This window comes from Solea solea, chromosome 16 (assembly GCF_958295425.1).
Source record: "Solea solea chromosome 16, fSolSol10.1, whole genome shotgun sequence".
NCBI lineage: Eukaryota > Metazoa > Chordata > Actinopteri > Pleuronectiformes > Soleidae > Solea > Solea solea.
This window is the reverse complement of record NC_081149.1, coordinates 24,072,361-24,094,016: the sequence shown is the minus strand read 5'-3', so window position 1 is coordinate 24,094,016 and position 21,656 is coordinate 24,072,361. Positions and strand designations below refer to the sequence as shown.

General features: G+C 41.4%; 2 protein-coding genes across 2 annotated transcripts; both read right to left on the bottom strand.

The window, feature by feature from the left end:
• Nucleotides 1-5,158: 5,158 nt before the first annotated feature.
• On the bottom strand, nucleotides 5,159-11,317 carry LOC131475963 (homeobox protein Dlx3b-like). The gene is made up of 3 exons (XM_058654367.1): nucleotides 10,931-11,317; nucleotides 8,481-8,665; nucleotides 5,159-5,895 (listed from the first exon to the last, which is right to left on the bottom strand). The coding sequence occupies exons 1-3, from the start codon at nucleotides 11,292-11,294 to the stop codon at nucleotides 5,443-5,445; spliced, it is 1,002 nt and encodes a 333-aa protein (XP_058510350.1). The 5' UTR covers nucleotides 11,295-11,317; the 3' UTR covers nucleotides 5,159-5,442.
• Nucleotides 11,318-13,992: 2,675 nt separating this feature from the next.
• LOC131475101 (26S proteasome non-ATPase regulatory subunit 11A) lies at nucleotides 13,993-21,423 on the bottom strand. Its single transcript, XM_058652966.1, has 13 exons — nucleotides 21,166-21,423; nucleotides 20,359-20,460; nucleotides 19,303-19,499; nucleotides 18,688-18,745; nucleotides 18,364-18,558; nucleotides 18,135-18,279; nucleotides 17,898-17,958; nucleotides 17,007-17,069; nucleotides 16,769-16,894; nucleotides 16,586-16,621; nucleotides 16,403-16,454; nucleotides 15,514-15,657; nucleotides 13,993-15,258 (listed from the first exon to the last, which is right to left on the bottom strand). The coding sequence occupies exons 1-12, from the start codon at nucleotides 21,254-21,256 to the stop codon at nucleotides 15,515-15,517; spliced, it is 1,269 nt and encodes a 422-aa protein (XP_058508949.1). The 5' UTR covers nucleotides 21,257-21,423; the 3' UTR covers nucleotides 13,993-15,258; nucleotide 15,514.
• Nucleotides 21,424-21,656: the final 233 nt, after the last annotated feature.

Sequence of the window (21,656 nt, the reverse complement as noted above, 5' to 3'; positions counted from 1 at the left end):
AAGCCCCTGTAAATAACAAACCCTCAGGAAACATCAGATTACAGCCGTGTGCTATGTACTCATGGCCAAAATAGAACAATTTCCATTGAAGAGTAAGGTCAATGTTTTTGGGGGTATAATCTGGCAGAGCTTGTTGTGGATTATTTTACTTTCCTGTAAACTTTGCTACATTCTGTACAGAAAAAGTTTCAATGTGACATTTAACAAGACTTCTAAAGTAACATTCTGTTCACATATGATGAACATGGTGGGAGATTATTTGGTTGAGCAAGAGAATCTCTGGACATCTGGGCGGAAGGACACTCGCTGTGGATCCTCCTTGTGTGTTTTAACACCAGATTACTCCGACATTAACCCGAGACTAGATTAGTAATCTGGACCAGGAAGGATCTACGGAGGATCTCCAGAGGTCATAGCATGCCTGAATGCAGCTATATAGTGAAGCTTCTGTGGATTATTTTGCTGCAGACTGGGTCAACCACCAGGTGACACCAGTAGTTTGAGGACAAATTAAAGCCGATTTTAAAGTCATAATATAAAATCCACACGAGTCACCACACCCCAGTAATATATAGATTGAATAAGTAATGTTTAACGTCAATTGTTTTAAGTCTATGTGCTGTTTGTGAGAGTTTCAAGGCAAATATCAGTAGAATATGCAGTAGCTAAAAAAAGTTGTGCATTCTTTTCTGCTTAAGTCACACAAATACATTTGAATGTGAAGTCGACCTCATGAAAAGCAAAAAGTGCCACATACATACAAGTGACTGTGCACAGACGTGATGAGTGCTTTTTCCTCTAAACAAATGAACAATCCTCAGTGACTCATGTGGATCTAGACATGAAACACGATCACACACAAACATTAACTTACAACCTTTCAGCGGGAGGAGAAACTCAAACTCCGGAGAGATGGGGCTGGACGAACCTGGAGTCAGAGTTTACTCCCCATGTAAGAGATGCTGAGTGAAGCTGTCTCTGCAGCCAGCTGCGTTGCATTTCAGTCGCTGCCAAGACAGATATTTTCAGAATAAGAAACATGAAGGAGCGACAGACGGATGTCGAGTAGGATTTCTGTCTCTGAAAAGGTTTCACGTGAACTGCTGGGTTTGCACATTCACGCTGAGCTCAAACAAGGTCACAAAGAGACGTGAACATCCTGGTATCTATCTCATGTTTTGTGACCAAACCTGTAGGTTTGGTTGGTTGACACAGCCTGGAGTGCAATTAGTCACACACACACACACACACACAGAGTTGTGTTGAGTTGTGAGTCCAGGACTTTAAGGACATTACATTCACTTAAACCTCTTTCAGGGATTTTTTTTAATCTGGGTGAATCCACAAAAATGGCCCTGAAAAAAGATAAATTAAAGGCAGAAAAAACAACACAATTAATTGCACTAAGTTGTAAAAGGTTCACTATAAACATTTATGTGTTGACTAATCACCAGGGCATCAGCTATGGCCAAGTGGGAAGGAATTGGGCTTGTACCCGGAGGGGTGCCGCTTTAAATCCTGGGACAGGTCAAGGGCTTGGGCGCTCCTGAGCAACGCACAGATAATTAATATCCACTGATCCTGTGCCAGGTGTGTGAAAATAATGGGTTAAATGCAGAGGTCAAATTCACAATCGCTAATTAGTGTGCATGTGGAGCTGAAATAATTAATCGATTATTAATCGATTACTAAATAAATAGACAACTATTTTGACAATCGATTTTGAAGCTTTTTTCATGATTAAAATAAGATTTCCGATTGTTTAAGCTTCTTAAATGTGAATATTTTCTTCATTTCTTTGCTCTGGATCACAAAGAAATCATTAAAAGTGAATCATTATGGTTTGTGGACAAAACAAGACATTTGAGAACATCATCATTTCTAGGTTTGACAAACACCGATCAACATTTTGTAAGGTTTTCTGATATTTTATGGACCAAACGCTTAATCGATTATGAAAATAATCGACAGATTAATCGATTATGAAAATAATGGTTATTTGTTATGTGCATGCAAATAAAACAAGTGTAATTCTAATTCTAACAACTATTCCAAAGGACAAACAACATAAACACGTTCACCCAGGTCTTGGATCCCCAGTTATTGTGATTGGAAAAAAAAAATATCCATGTGTTGTGCAAAGTAATTTGTCTTATGAGTGAATGCCAATTAAACACATTCCAGCTTGTCAAACATCAATTTCAACCCGGGTTTAAGTCCATGGATTTGATAGCATTAACCCAGGCAGTGTCTCAGATACCCACTCCCACAGCCCTGTTAAAATATACTCTTTTCACATTTTAATGAGCATTTTATTTTAAGTTGTTATAATTTGAAACCCACTTTTTAAAGCCACATTTTCCTGCACATTTATCTGTCACATGTGTCTGAGCAGCTCTGGCCCAGCTCGCTATGTAAACCAACTTGGACCCAGATCTTTTTTTACTTTGTGTGAACCCTTGAAGTGAAAGAAAAAGAGCACACACACTGTCTTGGTCTTCAGAGCGCTGCATTTTAACTCGAAATGAACCGAAACCTAACTCCAAAACATGTCTTCACTCCGGATAAGCAGTACATTTACATAGTGGGGATTTGTGTTTTGCCCCCATAAGGAGGAAATGTCCCCACATTGTGACTGTGTATACACACACACACACAAACACGCACACACACACACACACTTCTCTTCCTTTTTCCAACCGTGTGCCACATGAAAGCAGTGTACACCCTTCTCTCAGTGTCAGCGGTGTGTTATTAGTATCCAGAGACTCCAGAGTGTCTGCTGCACTGTCACCTCCCACAAACTCCTTTACACGCACTGTGTGTGTGTGTGTGTGTGTGTGTAATATATAGATGGGTGCAACCTGTATCTGTTGTCTGACTCACTGTGACAAGGTCTCCAGAAAAGCACCGTCAGCACACTATCAACTCTGTGTGTGTGTGTTTACTGTGTTTGCATGTCAATACACGCAGGAAGCAATACCTTTGTGCGCCAATTCAAATATAGACATTTTATTTTTATTTTTTTATTACACAACTTTCTCAAACACAGGCTGTTGCGTCGCTCTGGATTTACATTTGACTCCATAAATAAAAGACCTGAGTACAAGCGCGTTAGTATCACAACATGTAAACGTTATTTTCCAATGTTTTTAACGAAGCACCAGCTCACTGTCACGTTTCCTCTCGATAGTCAGCGTTTCCAGTCACTTTCTTACAGTATCTGTGAGCAGGAAGAGTAAAGGGCCACGGCAACAACTTTAAACGTGAAGATCGGGTTTACTTTCTTAAATGAAGACTGTACTACGGCTGAGTTTTGTCACTTTAGGGGAAAGAAGAAACACAGTTAAGAAAGAGGGAGCGCCGAGTGTTCAATAAAAAAGTTGTAGGTTTTTGACTAAATTTTGAACATTTAAAAGCAAATAAATAATACAAAAAAAAACTAACAATACAAACTTAAATAGAATCTTATAAATGTTTTTTTGTAAATGATTGACTGAAGACAATGAGTTTTTTTTACAGTTTGATGTTACATTTGAGGATGTAATCCATGTTTTAAATCAAAGGGACAAACAATCATGGACAACAGAAAGAGAATGATGACATTTTGTTAAACGTACAGTATATCGTGTGTCAATCAGACAAGATGGTTCCATCACTCAGTCGGTGTCCTTCTCTACTGCAACATGCACATCAGAGGCACCTCACTGGCCTTGGGATATAGTTTTGTAACAGATGTTCATGTGAAAATGTAAAGTCCAACTCCAAAGTCTAATCATCTACAAAAAAAAGGTAAATTAAATTAAATGTGGGTTAAAAAACAAAATCCTGCCAAAAGGAGCAACTTCTCTTGACTGATTTATCAGTTAATGTCTCTAATTCTCAGGAAAACAGGGTGAGTAAGGAGTAGAACGCAGCACAGACACTGATATCTTTCATATTTTCTGTCCAGAGTATTCATCTCATCCCTGTCTCTGCCAATCAAAGGTGGACTTGATTTATGTCACTACCTTCAATGAGATGAATGTCAACAGTAATCAATGGACACGTGTGAGTGGTGTGAAAGAGGTTAAACACACTCTTGTACCATTACTGGAATTGCAGTTTGACAAACGTATTTTCTTCTGCGTCCTTTGCATGACACCTTGGCCTACGTTACCCACAATGGAATTCAACTACAGCTCGCAGAGTTTAGAGTCTGGTAAACTCATTTGTTTGCAGGCTTCATCTCCAGTTTACCAAGCACTTAAAGGGCCAGTGTGTAAGAATGGGTGACTGATGCTGAGACTCCTCCCCTCACCCCTCGCCCCGCCCTTTCCCAAGCACGTCAGGAAACTACGATGGCCTTTACCAAACCAGAAAGTTGTTGCTGATGTAGTTTTGTCCATTCAGGGCTTCTGTAGAAACATGACTGAGCAACACGACAGCCTCCGTAAAGCCAAGAGGTGAGATTTATGGCCTAGAATCCCAAATGATTTTTATTTTAAAGTTATTATAAACTTATACAAACACGCATAGAGGTTGTATATTCAGTTTCACCTCCTCCATGTTACACACTGGACCTTTTAAGGCTATTTCAGAGGAGAGGTCGCACACTGGTTTACAAAGTGTTAATGCAACTCCCCAAAAATCGTTCCCCTTTTCATTTATTCATTTGTTCATTCATTCATTCATTGTCTACCGCTTTAGCCAATCCCAGCTGACACAGTTACACCGTGGACAGGTCACCAGTCCCAGTTTAACCTTAACTCTGCTACTGTCTGGGAGAGGAAATAAATATATATAAAAACATGTGCACAAACACTGTTTGTTTGTGTTATTCATGATAATATTCTTTGTGGAAGTTTAAATTTGCTATCGTATCATTTTCTTGTAGGAAAACTCTCTGCTGCTGATGTTTTTATCTTTAAAGCTTTGTCTTTCAGTGTTGTTCACCGTTTATTACGTCACTCACGGTCACATTCTGTTTTCTACTTTAATCCACGCACGTCTTAGAGGTTTCCCATGCTGCTGTGTCGGCCGTTCATGTACTGGTGGATTTCAGTAGTACTCAGTTTAAAGGCTGTGTCAGAGGAGGCCGTCCTACCACACACACACACACACACACACACACACACGCGCACACACACACGAGAGAGAGAGAAACTGACTCGTTGCAGGATTTTTGACATAAATATGGTCATGTTTAAAATATTAAATATACAAAATATTATCAGTGATTTCAAATAAAAAAACCTAACGTCGCTCACTCTACGCTGCTTCAAATGAGGCCGGTGCTTCTTGTTTTTTTTAACCCACATTTACTGTAGAAAAGCCTGTTTAACAACACGCGTGTCAGGTGTGTTTTTTTACAGCCACGTGTCTCGTGTCTCGTGTCTGACGATAACTGTCGCGACTCTGGTCCCGGAAACACCCCACCCCCACTCCGCTTGAGTCCGTGTTTCAGTAAACAGCGCCCATACTCTGTGCGGCTGACGGCGCCGTCGACGCTGCGTGGTGCGTCTGCCCCGAAGGCTGCAGACTTAGATGCGTAGCCTGCTGCTGATACCAGTTCTGGTGTGAAAACTCCCCCATGTAGGTGGGCGAGGACTCAATTGGAGGCTGATAGGGAGCCTGCACCCTGCTGGTAGGCTCCAGCATTGCAGTATTCTTGATGGCGTTGCTGTTTGTGTTGCTGCCGCCGCTGCTGTTGTTGTTGTTGCTGCTGCTGCCGCTGCTGTTGTTGTTGTTACTGTTGCTGCTGTTTTCCCACACAGCTGGGGATGGAGGAGAGTTGCAGGCCATGGAATCACTGGCGTCTGGACTGTGTTCAAGAGACATTTCTCCCAGTGGAAACTCTCCGTTCTTGTAGAGCTTCTTAAACTTGGAGCGACGGTTCTGGAACCAGATTTTAACCTGGAGGGAACAAATACATCACCTTAAAACTGGAATGTGTTGCCTTTAATCTTAAACAATGTCTCTTACATCCAAGTGGTTTTTCAGTATAATGGTGTCTTGATCTTGTTTTTTCTAAGTGACATTTATGTGCTAAACTTGGGAACTTATTTGTTTTATGTCAACAGAAACATCGCACTACTAAAGTAACACTAGAAACTGGTTGGAGAAGAATCCATGTCAAGTTTCAGAAGTGAATTCTCCCGCTACAAAGACCTGGCAACTCTCCCTCAGTCAGGTCTGATAGTTTTGCTTGACAGAGGACTGAGCTTACAAAGATGCCAGCCCATGGACATGAGGAACGGGAACTGGGCTTGCGACCATGAAGGTTACCTGAGCAAAGTACCCAATCCCCATCACTCATTGATAATTGGACATCGGCCATAAAAATCACCAGAGGTTGCACACTGTGAAGAATCTGCGACAAGCAAAGGTTTCTACACATTAAGCAGCCATGTGCAGTGAAAAGTATTTTATATTTATATAGAATAACATGACACATGTAGCAGAAGTCATTGCTGACTGAAAACTGGACAAACGTTCATCATCAATCCCTGAATGAACGATGTAAATATGTTCCATCGAAGGATGACACTGATTTATTTAACTGTAACTTTTAAATAATCTCATTACGGTCGATGAGCAGCAGGAACATGACGAATGATCTCCATGATGTCACGATTTGTATAAACAATACCAAACTGACAAGTGCCTCACAATAAATGACATAATGAACTGCACGCTGCGTGACGCTGCGCTGTTGCCTTTGTTTTCTTAAGCACAATAGTGAGCAATGATTTACAGCAGCGGCGATAAAAGAACCCGCGCAGCGAGATTTTTTTACCACTTGAGCCAAGGTAATTCTTGTGGTGGGAAATTATAAAAGCATGACTGTGTAAACTGGCATGACATAATAGAAGCTGCTCACAGCTCTGCCAAATTACATCACATTCCTTCTTTTTTGTCATTGTTTTAATTAAATATATTCCAATTAGATATTGAAGGAGTTGCTTTGTACACAAGTGTTATTCTGATACTTCTATATAATCTGTAAAAGAGACGTTGACTCACTTAAATGTGCTGTCGTTCCAGTGTAATCGCAAAATGTCTTTAAGACGCAATCCTTACCAGTCTTCACTCTGTACATACATACATATACGCACAGCCACTTTATTAGGTACGCCTGTTCAAATGCTTGTTAACGCAAATATCAGCAAATCGCATGGAACTCAAGACGACCTACACATCTGTTTGTGCCAAACGTCTCCAGTGTTTCCAGAGAATGGTCCAACACAGAGAACATATCCAGTGAGCAGCAGAGGAGAACAGATTGATTTTCAACGATGGAAAGGCAACAATAACTTCAGCGAATACTGTACAGAAGATCATCCATGAACCCACCACAGGTCAAACCTGGAAGTAGATGCGCTTTAGCAGCAGGTGTCACACTGTGTACTTAATAAAGTGGTCGGTGAGTGCATTCTTTAAACTTTAGATATGTTATTTGATATATTATTATTATATATTTGACTTCTCACGATCGTGCCTGCTGCTGTAACACTTTCCCCAGAGTGTGACTAATGAACCTCATCTCATCTTATCTTACAATGATCATAAAATATTTTAGATTATACAGTATTATAATCTTTAATCTAAGGTACTTTGTAATGTCCAAACTGAACCCATAACCCTCTCCATAGTGATAAGTCTGCTACTAAAAACACACGTGGGTGTAACTTTAAAGCAGCCACAATCCTTCATATGTTATCGTATCGTACCCTCAGCTTCTTATCTAGTTTTTTTCGGCAGTTTCACTTCAAGTTCCCTGACTTTTCTATGTAAAGTGCTTTGATTTGATGCTGGAAATGATGTTCTCAGAGGTCTGGTGTCATCCACGAACCAACACTTTTCAGTTTTAGTGAATTCTTTGTCAAATGGAGCAAAGAAATCTGAAAATATTCACATTTCAGAGGCTGAAGAATCCGAAAGCTTGTTTTAATTATTGAAAAAAAACCTCTAAAACCATAAGCATCACTATTCAAACAATCAAACTTTTTCAGACCATGTCATGTTGTGTTGCAGTTTAGTTGAATACCACCAAACACACCTTCCACATCGAGGTGACAGCTGGCTCCGACTGTCACTGAAAGTCCCATCTTAACCTTTCAGACACTCCCATTTCAAACTGTCTGAGACAAAAACCTCAGCCGCTTTCATCTCGTTTAATTAAACCAATTAAGCTGGTGCTCGGGCTTCTTTGGGTGCCTGAAATCTTAGTTGGGCTGCTTTCGGTGCCAACTCAATTAAACTTGTTATTTGTTAAGTCATCGTAGGCACAGGCTTGACGTATTTATGAAGTGATACAATTTAAATACGAAGACGCTCGCCGTGATTACACTTCATCTGCTTCCAGCTCTCGTCACTCCACGTCCCTTTGGTGGCGTCTCACTTGTGACATTTGAATCCCGTACACTGTCATTTGCAGTGTGAGACGCCAACACTTTAATTAAGCCTGTAGTTTGGACGCAGTGTCCCTGCAGTCTCACCTGTGTCTGCGTGAGGCCCAGCTGAGCTGCCAGCTCTGCTCGCTCAGGCAGAGCCAGGTACTGGGCGGACTGGAATCTCCTCTGCAGGACTGCCAGCTGGTAGCTGGAGTAGATGGTGCGGGGCTTGCGCACCTTCTTGGGCTTCCCATTCACCATCCGGACCTCCATTTCTGGCTCTTCTTTCACTGCGAGAGGAAAACGGAGGAAACCACGTTATACCTCGACAAAAAACCCTGTGGTGTTTGTGGAAACTTCACAGCCAAAACGTTGCCCTCCGTGCGGCCAATCTTCCTAAATTCAAACAAACAGCAGCACTTTCCTTGCATGCAGTGGCGTGAACTTGTGTTGAGTCCCTACAGGGCACGTCTGTGCGCAGACGCAGCGTAAAAATAGCCACGGCCGCTACAACCCCGAAATTTCAAAGAAATTCCGCCAGCACTCTGAACTTATAATTTTGGTCAGAGTGTCTCCCACAGCCGGGGAGGGAGACAGAGATTTATAGGTGCTTTTCATGTAGCCTGGAGGCCCACTTGTATACATCCTTCCCTCTTTATGCTCCTTATGTTGTTATTCTTGTATCCAACCCTTTTTCCTCTTCCTTTGGAGATACAACCAACCCTTTCCATATTCTATGTGTCTTACATCACATCACATTATTTACGGAGCAGTTCATGGAGCACTAATGTTTTAAATTGCACTCATTTCTGACTGAATATGTAACATATATATATATTTTGAAATCATATTTTTATTGGGGTTAAGGGCCGTGTTAAGAGATAAACATTACAAGAGTTGCAAGCAATACAAACTTGTAAAAGTAAAGAGCTTCTGTTTAGTGTGTGTGTGTGAATGTACTCATTGGTATAAACAAGGACCTTGTTAGGAACAGTAGTCCTCATGGGACTCAAGCTTGGTCCTAATGAGGCAGATCCTCATTTTTGAGGCTCAAGCTTAGGGTCATGTAACGGTTAAGGTTTCTGTCCAAATCTGTCCAACAAGAATAGCTATGCAAATCGTATTCATTGTGTTTATTTATGTGTTTGTCAGGGCGTGGCCACGGGCCTTGCGTGATAAGGAGCCGTCCTGTGTTGGATGATTCAAAGGCCAAGGCTGACTGACGTGTCATGACACCTGATGTGCGTGGCTGTGGGCCAAAGTCCCCCGAGGCCATTTCCAGGAGTCAACTCCCAACTGGAATGTCAAAAACAGCACACCAGTCTGTCGAGTTTGTTTTTCCCTCTGTGGTTTGCACAGAGACACCTTCCAAGCTCGGGTTAAAAAGAGCCAAGAGAAGAAGAAGGAGAAGAAGGGGGGAAAAAAAACAAAGTGCGGCAGTTCTCAAAGGGGAAGTAAGAGTCAAAATAATGTCTGCTGTCCACAGCGTTGACCTTTCTCTTCCTGTAATACCTTTACAGTGTTGATATTCTGTAATATTGAGGGGATTACCTTCCCTAAACATGGTATTAGTATATTTATTTTGACATAATCTATAGTGTGCATGAGCAACGTGAGTGTAAATAAATCAGTTTGTCAGTCGTCCTGAGGTGAAGCTTAAGAATTAATCCTCAAGGCTTTTAAGACTGATCTCCATTTGCCTATCATAATGAAATCTCAGAGAATATTTAACATCAGATGGTTCAAAAACAACAGTGTTAACAGCGAGCGTCTGTTTACAGTCTTTTGTGTTAGACGTGTTACATTCTCCAGTCTTGACTTTTCTTGGCTGCAAAGACACATTTAGAAATGACAGACATTTAACTGTCTCTGTGTCACATAAAACCTGAAGCGGCACCACAGGCGTATCCGCCGAGTCCAATTCTCAAAGTTCACATTCAGTTTTTCAACTTTTTAGTACAGAGAGAGAATAAACCTCACATGGACTGCAAAAAAATTAATCCATCCCAAAAAAAAAAAAATGTCTGTCTTTTTAAAAAAAAAAAAATGTAGTTTTAAAAGTGATTGTGATTGAACCCTGGACACGGTTTTATATTCCTAAGAACATAAAGTATTTAATATTTGTGAATCTTAAATCATTATTATTAACAAGGCGGAATGATTTATGTTTTTATTCTATAAAAATACTTTTAGTAGAAATAAGAAATAAAAGTGAGTTTGTTTGTTTTTTAATTGATTGTGACTTTCTAAACATCCTTTAATGATAGAAGGTCAAAATATAAATGCTCCAAAATATATGAATGAAATGTAGTGCAAAGAACAAAATGTCCCTAAAACTTATTGATTTGCTTATATAGTATTTTAATTATTGTTTACTTGATCCTCAGGTGTAAGAGGAGCTTCTCGTGCTTTCAGACAAAGATGGAGAGGTGACGGTGTGACAGTGCGCGTGCGTTTTCATTAAATGGAACTAAATAATGATGAATCAGTGAAACTGATCCAAGACAAAACACATTCAAACAGTTCCATAGTGACGTTGTTTGCTTTGGACTCACCACTGTCCTGCATGACTGCCTGCGCCTCCCTGCTGCTGAACGCAGCGTGCTCCCTGTACGCTGCGTGCGGATACGCGTACTCAGCTTTGCCGACGGGGTACGCGCCGCCGGGTCCCATCCCGTTCAGGTTGTAGTGGTGATGGTACGCGTACGGGTTCATGTGCTGGGCCGCATACGGCTGCTGTGCCGCGTAAAAATCCTGCGCGCCGTGGAGCGCGCTCTGGCCGCTGTAGAAGCCCATGTCTGTGGATGAGGACTCCGGCAGGGTCGGGGAATCCTTGGTAGCCGCCGAGATGGAGGAGTTCATAGCCACGGGGAGCGCGGGCTTCTTGTCCTCGAAGACAGGTGAGGGCTGCCCGTTCATTTTCTCGACTTCTTTCTTTCTTTCTTTCTTTCTTTCTTTCTTTCTTTCCGTCTGTCTGTCTTCCTGTCTGTCTGTCTTTGATGTTTCGTTGATTCGCCTGGAGCTTGCTCTTCAGAGATCCTCACGCAGTGGTGGAGCTGCTGGCTTTCCCAAACTCCCTTGACGCAGCAGCAGCAGCAGCAGCCAGGCTGTCCACGGTGGCGGCGCCCAACCCAACTAGAGCTCCTAATTACAGGGTGCGCCGAGCTGAGCCAAGCCGGGCAGGACTGAGGGGAGTGGATGTCTCCTTCTCATTGGTTCGCCCGCTCTCTCCCTGCCTCTGCCCTGAGGCCAAGACAGCGCTGACTGTCGCCTGTCTGGCTCCCTCTGCTCCCCACACTAACCTCCATGTAAAGCCTCTCCTCATGAACCAGATCGCTCCAACACTTGGAACTCTTGGCAAAGCCATAAAGTGGTCCTGCTAACATCGACTTGGACATAAGTGTTATGTGGAATCCTTTAAATAACTTCCGGGAATCTTCCCCCAAAACAGAGATTTACCCATGAAGCCGCAGAGCTGCGCATAATGGTGTTGTGATAAGCAGTGTTTACGCATCAGCTTTGCGCCCATTCAAATGCAGATGCCAGAGCCAAGTGTTATAGTCAACCCATGTTGAGAGTTATTTACAGTGAATTAAGGATTGTTGGGGCCTCAGGCTTCTCCCACCATGCACCAGGCAAAAGAGGCAGAACCCACTGGAGAGAGACCACAGATAAAGAAAACACTCACTGATGCCCACGGAGGCAAAACTTCCTTGAAGTTTGTTGTTCTGCAGCTTTAGTTTCTGTGAAAACTGTATACGATCTGCTGTTAAAGGTACAGTGTGTTGTTGCAGATGAATATATCATCTCACCACACCCTCACAAGTGTATAGGAGAACCTAATGGTAGCCTTAAAGTTATTATTAAAACTCAAATAGTGTTCAGTTGTTGGTTCAACTTGGTGGCCTCGATAGAGAAGACAGTTCAAAACAGTTCAAACATTCAGGTGACAGTACACGCAACAACAAAAAGCATCTAATAAATACATCATTGTTCCTTTTCGGCCAAATGGAAATAGTTTCACTTAAATCTTTTCACACTGGACATTTAGCCTTTAAAGGCACAGTACGAAATGCTGCGTTCCATTTACCTCGGAAGTCACGGAAGCTGTGTGGGATCATGGGAATTGTTTCCTTCACATTAATATTGCCCACATTGAGTTGGGCAATAGATCTTAAGTGCAGAAATGTCACATGTCTTATCTTTAAACTTATTTTATTATAAACAAGTGCCCATTATTCAAATCTATTGTCAAATGAGTTCACACAATGCTGATTAAGCCTGTCAGGTTCACAGGACTCTCTCTGTTTCTCACTACGGTAGTGTTTACATCTTGTGTCACCTGTCATCCTTCGCACACTGCACACAGGAAGTGATTTGTTTTATGTCAAGGCCAACGGAGGCAGCAGCAACATAGTGGCTGGTAAAGTGAGACGACTGTAAACAGGTCGGAGTGCGACTGAAAACACAGTCTGACAGGATAAACGCCCCTGCACCGTCTGCCTGTGGTGTATACACACAAGTCTGATAATGTTGCTTGAGAGAGATGAAAGATGCGGCATAAAAATAATGCAACATTGTTCCTTTTCACCAAGACTAAACAAAGGCAGAGCAAAAAATCACCACATGCTCGTACCACAGCTTTAACTTTGCATCATAGATTTAGCAGAAAACATCATTAGGTAATGTCGTGGTTAAGCCGTCCGTTCTTGCTCCATAGTTTTCAAACATTTTCACCTCCAGCTGATACTATTAACCTTTTTCTTAATTATCAGTTAATCAATTAGTAGAAAAATTTATTTTATTTCCCAAATCTTATAATCAAGTTGCCCTTGAGTGTCTTATTTTTATTTTACTACAAACCAGTTGACTGTTATTGGGTAACTTGTTCCTCTTTTAAATAAAGAAAAAAAAAACCTTTTAAAAGGTCCAGTGTGTAACATTAAGGAGGGTTTTATTTGCATTTTTTTTTAATATACAATATTACCCATGAGTATATTTGTGTTTACTAGCTTAGGATAAAAAGGTTCTTAATATTTTTAAGAGTTTTAGGCTAGGGACTTATGAAGGCTGCCATCTTCTGTCATGTTCCTACAGAAGTGTGAAATCTTACTATGCAAACAAAATAACATCCTTTCTGGCGTCTGAAGGCCACCACAGTGATTCTCACACGCTTTTAAGATGCTGAAACCAGAGGAATTGTTTTTACAATCATTCTGATTGATAGTCAAAAAAGATTTGCAACCAATCTATAAATGTGTTAAAGATTCTTTAAAAAGCAGCTGTTGTTGTGATGTCGCTTTGGATAAAAGCGTCTGCTAAATGACATGTAATGTCCCACCAGACTCAGCATATGTAGACTTTTCCTTTTTAATCAGTTACTTCAGTTTAAATAAGTTTAATTACTTTAAATCCATTGGACACGCCCTGTAAGTGCAGATGTATCTCTGGTTGGTAATCAAAGATCTAGCATGTGAGCATCTACAGGTAACCGAGTACAAGAGAAACTAAACTTTTTAACTGAGCTGCTTCATGGATGGCTTGAGGCACAGGTTAGGAACAGAGAAGAATTAAAAAACTTGTTTTCAATTCCAGGATCCTTAAATCACAACACTCGCAGATTTAATTTTTTTTTATTAGCGTTTGTTTTTCTCTCTTGTCATATACAGTAAACCCTTGAGTCCTTGCAAAATTAAGTTCCCAAAAATGTACAGCTTGGTTTTCTTCAGTGAAACCCACCCTTCTCAATTCCCAGAACAAGAGTTCTCTCTGCAGTCACACCTCGAGCATCAAAAAGCACTTTGTGTGACTGACCAAGCTCTCGGTGGCAAGATTTATTCTGTTCTTTACTCGTTACAAAAGAGAAAAAGAATGAAAGACAGAGTGAGGGGGCAGTGTGACTATAATCAGGCCTTGGATGATGCTTGGCAACTGTTATGTACAAACAGGAAGTGGGAGGAAAAAAAGAGGGGGAGGGGTGTATGGGAGTCCCCCCGTGTGGTGATGAGTGCCCTCTGCTCATTGTGGCATGGTCCCGAGTGGATAGAGAGCAAATTCCCTGTATGGTCCACAAATCCCAGAATGCCTTATGATTTGGGTGAGACCACAAAGGTCGCCGGAAGGTTGGGATGAGGAGGGGAGGGGAGGGAAGGGGAGGGGTGTGTGGTCGCCTATGTGTGTGCGGGGGAGTCTAGTCTGTCTGTTGATTGATTGATTACTTCACAGCCGCTGAAAACCAGAGACTTTCAAACATTCACATTCAGGCCTGTTGGCACGTTGAACAGAACAATTAAAGAATCAGGTGAGGGACAAATCAACCAAGTGACAGCGGTTCTTCTTTCTTTTCTTCTTTTTTTTTTTTTTACAATATCATGTATGTATAAGTACTGTATATGTATTCTTTATTGTTATTTTACAAGATTCCCTGATGGCCAGTGCAGAAACAGGTGGGGGGGGGGAGGGGAGGGGAAGGTAGTGGTGGTGAAGGGGTTGCTTGTCCAGTTTTACATACAACAGAAACCAGTGGTGGGAGAAGAGAAGAAGGGGCGCAGTGCCAGGATTTGTCCATGGGGGGAGCACTTTGTGCCAGATCAACCCCCAGTCAGATGGGAAGGAGGCGACAGTGACAGGAGGAAGGGAGAGTGGAGGGCTGAGGGAGGAGTGGGAGGAGCTTCGTGTGTTGTCCACCCTGTCACTTTGTTGTCCTGTTGGTTTGTTAGTTCGGTTGGTCAGCTGGTTTATTTGCTTGCTGGATTGTTGAGTGTTTGTAATCTCCACGTTCTCCTACACGCCCACTGTGTCTCCCAGGTTTGAAGTGAAAGATAGACGGAGGTCAGACTGGCCCTCGTCACACTGAACAGGAGGACAGGCGGTTTCACTCTTTCTGCAGGAGAAAGACGGAAGACGGGTTGAAAACTCATCCCCACAGAATTTCTGCTTCCCTAACTCCATCAAGGAGCGTACGTTTTAGGTTTGAACAGCATAGCTCAAAAATACTCTGTAGGTTATGACCCAAGGGAGAAGATTTTGGTGATGATTTACATCAATTTCACTATAAAACAAATGCCAATTGACAAAATATGGGAGTCCAGCCCATCGCATTTACACACACGCACGATCAGTTCTGTGTCCGGCTTACCTTATGTTAGCTTCTTGGCTTTGTTGTAGAGCGAGTCTACCACTTTGCTCATGTTCTGAATGGTCTCCAGAGCTGCCTCGTATGTCTTGTCCACCACTGGCTCCTCAAAAACAATCAGCACGCCTTCACCTTGGTCCAAAATACCTGTCAGTGTGGATAAAGCAAGACAAGGTGAAGGGAAAGCCAAGAGAAGGAGGGTGCAACTTTATCCAATTCATATCATAGACGTCAGAACACAGCATTTGAAGTCTAATGGCACAAAGCAACTACAACTAAACTTCTAAATATAAGTGACATTTCAAGCTAAGTGGAATGCAGTTACTATAGAGCAGAAGAGAAAATGAGATTGTGCAATATATGAAATAACCTGACAGACGGAATATATGTGATCTTTACAATACCCTCGGGTGCTTTGCACAAGTATGGACATTATTCCAGACATGCTGCATTACGACGTCTTCAACTTTCTGACAAACTTGCCCTCACTCTATTCCAGGGAACACTTACACGTCACAATAAAAGCACATCAAATAAACAACATCTTTAATTTAATTAGCATTGGAGTTTGTAATGATGCTGAAGCTGACGCCCACATTTGCTTCCCAGTTGGCAGAAACTTATCTTACAAGGATCGTGCCCCTAACATTGTCAAATAGAATGTCATAGTGTGTCTGAAAATACAGCAACACTTTACATTATAGTCCAATGTGATTGCACGTCCATGAATTGTTTTGGTTCTGGGTGTTGCATGATGGGATTTTGTGGCGTCAGCTACCGGAGCTCTATATTAAATACTATTATTTACAACGAAGAACCCTAACTCTTCATGTAGTGTTTATATGTGCAGTAAAGCTGGCATATTGGTCATATTGAACTGCAGATTACACACCGTGAAACTTCTCATCCAGGATCATCTGTGATAATTTCCTCTCCACGTCTCCCTGCAAGTCAGACACAAGTAAAGTACTGTACTTTACTGCAGAAACTTTTAGGAATGACTAAAACCAGCAGCTCATGTATGATTAAAAAAAAAAGAAAAAAGAAACATGAAATGAAAAGGGCAAAATCTTACCTTAGAAAGTTTAATGAGGGAGGAAATGTGTGCTATCTGTGGGGAAAAAAGACGGACAAGCACAATAATCAAGCCCATAAGTATAATACCAGTATTCTGAGTGTGCACTTATAATTACTGATCCCCATATTTTGAGTAAAGTTTTGTACCAAGTTGATTACAAACAGGTGGGAGGAAGTTTACCTGGACCCTGGAGAAAGGTTCAATGACCCTGATGAGATTCTTCTCCAGCAGGTTGTCATACAGCTTGGTCAGATGGGTGCTGATGATGGGGTCATCCCTCAGCTCAGCTTTGTACTCTGTAAGTGCCTTGAAGATGGTGAAAACAGAACATTACAAGTTAAATTCTGTGCTGCTAAACAACTATATTTTGGCCACAGTCAACAATGTGAGCATAAGGCATCAAATTCCAGACACAAACCTTTTCAAAGTCCGCGAGTGACCGGTTCTTGCTGGCTAGTGCTACACATTTCAGTGAGTCTGTCTGTAGAAGAGAAAAAGGGTTATACCGTATGGCAGTGGATGAACACTTTCATCAAAAGAATCTGAATTTATCAAAACTACCCTTTTATTGTGAGCTCTAGCTCTCAACTCCTATTGCTACAGATTCAATGCTTACACATCATTTCCACATAGCTCACTAGCCAGAAGGGTAATCCATTTCTATGGCAACATCTATGTTCTCCAGGGTGTTAAGAACGCCTTCCCTCCAGTATTTTTGTTTTTTTCAACAACAAAAAAAAAAATCACAAAACAAAAATCTGAGGAAATGAATCATAACAATAAAAAAATAAGAGCAGGCTTCTCATTTCATGCCAGTTTCTTGTCTAAGTGTTTCAAACTTTAACGGTAAAACCCTTAAATACACATTGAATCATTGTACACTTTCTAAAAGACTGAGGCTAAAGTTTAATGCCCACAACAAATTGATGGATTTAATGCCAGAGAAGAGCTGCTCATCCATTCTGACAGAGTCCAGGATCAATTGGGGGAATACTACACAGTGGATGTGGTTGTAATAAACTCTTTTTTTTACACTGTAACATCAATAGTGAGGCTCCTCTGCCTTTAAAGATATGCCAGGTAATTGTAATTATAAGCTTCTTGGAAACACATGTTTATATTTGTCTCACAGTGAAGCAAATAAACTGTTTGCTTGAAATAAGCTAAAACACCTTTTGTTTCATGATTGTCCTATGAAATGACAACAATGTGGACATAATCCAAGATATTCTAACTGGACAACCACAGCCACAAAAAAGTTCAATTTAAAATTCAAATGTAAATTTAAGGAAATGAAGGGTAATAATACCTGTCTTCCAGCATACCGGAGAGCTAACTTTCCACTGATGAGAGCCTGTACATCCTCTGGCCTGAAAAAAAAACAGTTAAAGGGTCATTCATAATGAAATCTTATTTTACCTCAAACTGGCACATTTTTAGAAAGTTTTAAACATCACTATCATTACATTCTGAGAATAAAATGATCATACTGGCAGTGCTGTAGTCATCATACAGATTGTCATGTTTGTGTATACACTCCACTTACGCATTGAGCATGATTTTGCAGAGCAGCATGTATTTTAGGGCTGTAATGGCTCGGGGGCTGTCAATAGAATCGTAGCCCTCAAAGGCCTCATAGAAGTAGGAGTATGCCGTCTTCCAGTCTTTCTCCTCTGCTGCGTGAATGATCCCTGAGGACACAACCAAACACACACACACACGGTAAATGCCAGGCAACATAAATGTCCATTTAATGTAAAATATTTATATTGTACCTGACTGCATGTCTAAAGCTGCTTGTAGTTTGGGCGGGCAGTAGATGGCATTGGCGGTCGTCCTGGCAGAGGTAAGAGCAGCGCGGGCCTTGGGAAGGTTGCTAAGTGCGTGGTATGTCTTACTCTCCAACAGCTGAACCTCAACCAGCAAGGCCTTGTCGTCCATCTTCTTCAGCTCCTGAAGCAATTGGGTACCTAAGAGGGAGAAGGAAGAAAGCAGTTAACATAATAACTTCAGTATGTTTACTGATCTCTCAGTCCTAAAATTCCCATTAGAAAATTTTTTGTAAAAAGAAAAACTACTTCAAGAGATTGAACACTCACCAAGTTGTAGTGCCTCCTGGTAGCACTTTGTGTCAAAATACAACGAAATGAGACGAGCCTGAGGGGAAAGGAAAACAACAAACATATCAGAACCCATAACTTCAACTTGTTTGGACTTGACTTGTTGGCACTGAGAGTATATACAGTAGTCCTAACTTAAAAGTTTGAACCGATTTCAAAGTTGGAAGCCTGGAAACCTATTTACCACAAACTAGAAGGGCTGCAAACTATTACAAAAACCCCTAATAACAGTGAATGTTATAGTTATTCAGTAAATGTTGAGTTGACCATTTGAAGACTGATAGGCTGGAATAAAACCCACAAAAGTGGGAATGTTTGAATTACATTACTGGTTTAACACATAGTCCATGTATAAAAAAAATTGAAGTAGTCCTCCGGTTTCCCACTTCCTACTTGATTTATAAGAGTGAACATTTTTTGAGGAGTTAATGATCTTAATCACTAGTCTGAGGTCTTCTTCAATAGCCCATTATGTCAATTTTGTAAATTATGTTCCCATTCAGAGGAAGATATATGTACGGCACGTGAGTGGACGCCAGTGTGATTGACAGATGGTATCATTTGATACACAATCATACGAGTACACAGTCTCACCTCAAGTGCCTGTCTGAGGAAGGTCCTCTTCTCAGTCTTGGCCCACTCTATGCACTCCAGACAAAGCTCAACCTCCTGACCTGTGGCAGCCTCCATGTCCAGGAAGAGGTCAAGCAGGGAGCGGACCAGCCGAGCTGCCTTGGCCTTGGAGATGGAGTTGAGGAAGGGGCGTACATACTTTAGCAGACCCCCAAGCTCTGAGAAGAGGACAGGAGAAGAAATATTTAATTAATTTAAAAAAAGACTTGTGGTTATTCTGCCACCATGGTTGGTGAAAGCAAAAATCCAGTTTTAGCATGTAGGATTATCAAAGAGTAGTCAAAAGAGGGTCAAGCCTTAATAACCGACACACTCATAACTTTAATCTAAAAGACACCAAGTTTCACCAGCTGCTCTCCATACTTCATCGGTTGTTTTTTCTCTGATAGCCAATCACCATACATCTACTTTCATTGCTTCAGAAATTAACAGCTTAGTTAAAATTATAAACATATAGGGGGAGTGAAATAGAAACTTGATCTAGCACTAACAGCAGGAATGCAGCTGCTGAGGTTTGACACCATCAACCATGAAAACGGTGCAGAATTATCTATCACACCATCACATAAACAGGACAACTGTTGAAAGTGAAACTGAACATGTGCAGCAGGTTTGCTACCAAGAGAAGTATTCAGTTCATGTCATTTCAGACACAAGGTCCATGTCAATAATTTAGATGAAAATAATAACAAAGTAAGATGAACAGTGCAAGTTTACATTGCTGATTGTTTTTTTTTAGACATCTCTTCCTGTTTCCATAAACAAGAAAAACCTTAATTAAGGCAATTATGATCACAAAGACACCTTTGTTAATTGAACATGTTTGTCATTACATAACACTTTTTAAAGTGCATTACAAAAAAAGCTAGCTCAGTCGCTGAACAATACATACTTGGAGTCAGGAGTCGTGATTGGAGTAAAAGCTGCGTAGCTTCAGTCGAGTTTAACAATTACATTTATATAATCAGTATGACAAAAAGCTTTATGTGTGATTTGAGCACATGAACATGTTCTTACCTGCAGCCTGTCCTGTCTTGGCCAGCAGAGCACCCAACTCCAAGATGCTCTGCTCTTTAACACGCACCGCCTCCTCATCACTGTCCTGGATGTCCCGCTTCACTACAGCAAACACACGGGAACGTAAGCTAGTTTGTGCTGACATTAAAAACGCTGATGATACACGCATCCCTTCCGTCTCTGATTCAAGATTCAAGATTCAAGATTCAGACAACTAGCATTACGTCAAATTGTATCACTAACATGCTAGGTAGGATGGCAGGTAGCCAAACTAGCCGTGTAATATATGAAGTGTCAAATTAAACAACAGAAGACAATGACAGCTCCATGTCTATGGATGACTAAAATCAAACACTGTCAAATGATACGTGGGCATGAGCTAACTGCCATGACAAAGAAAGTAACATTAGAGAGCCTATTTAGTGTCACATTAATTTCCTTCTCGCCCTGACTTGTAACAACACGAATACTACATGCTAATAATATTGGCTGCGTGCGAACGTTAACTAGCCAGCTATCAGTCAAGTTCGTGTTAAATGAATGAGCCTGTGAAGCTAACGTTAGCGTGGCTGTCAAGCTAGCCAGTATGATGCTAACCGGCTAGCCACTGCTGCTGACTCACTGTGCAAGCAACGGGGAAAAAGGAGTCGGCCAGCACTGAGCTAGCTAACATAGCTTAGCTGCTAACGGGCTAAAAGCAAAGGTTGCTAACTCAACTGCTCCACGTTTGGGGATGTAAAGCATACATCTCTGGGCCGGTGAGAAATAGTATTCTTTAAATGATCACATTATGTCGACTATATTTACCTATTGAATGAAGGATGTCGATAGAGGCATCCCTGTCTGTTCCAAGAAGAGACTGTGCTCTCTGAAACTCAGCCACTGCCGCGGCTGCCATCTTTCCTCTACCAGCCTCCGTTCCACTCTGGCCGGCTGTTTTCCGGTCAGATTGTTCACATGTTCGGGATAATGCCGACCCCTACAGGTAAATGCGGGTATATGCTTCACAAAGCCTACTACAACAACGACAGCCGATGAAATAAGGCGAACACTACTGTGGGTAACGAGTTTACAGTAACAGATTACTTTTTGTGGTAAGGGTTAGGGTTAGACCACATGCTGTTCTTGCTTGGTTTAGCCGCTGCAGATAAAGGGCGCCTATGACTTTGATGATCTCAGATTGAGACAGAATGTGTGAGTGGCTGTCATTCACATCTGTGTGAAACGCTCACAGCAATATTTTCTCACATCCAACCCTGGGAAAAAAAATTGTACAGCTAAAAAATATACCCACGTTT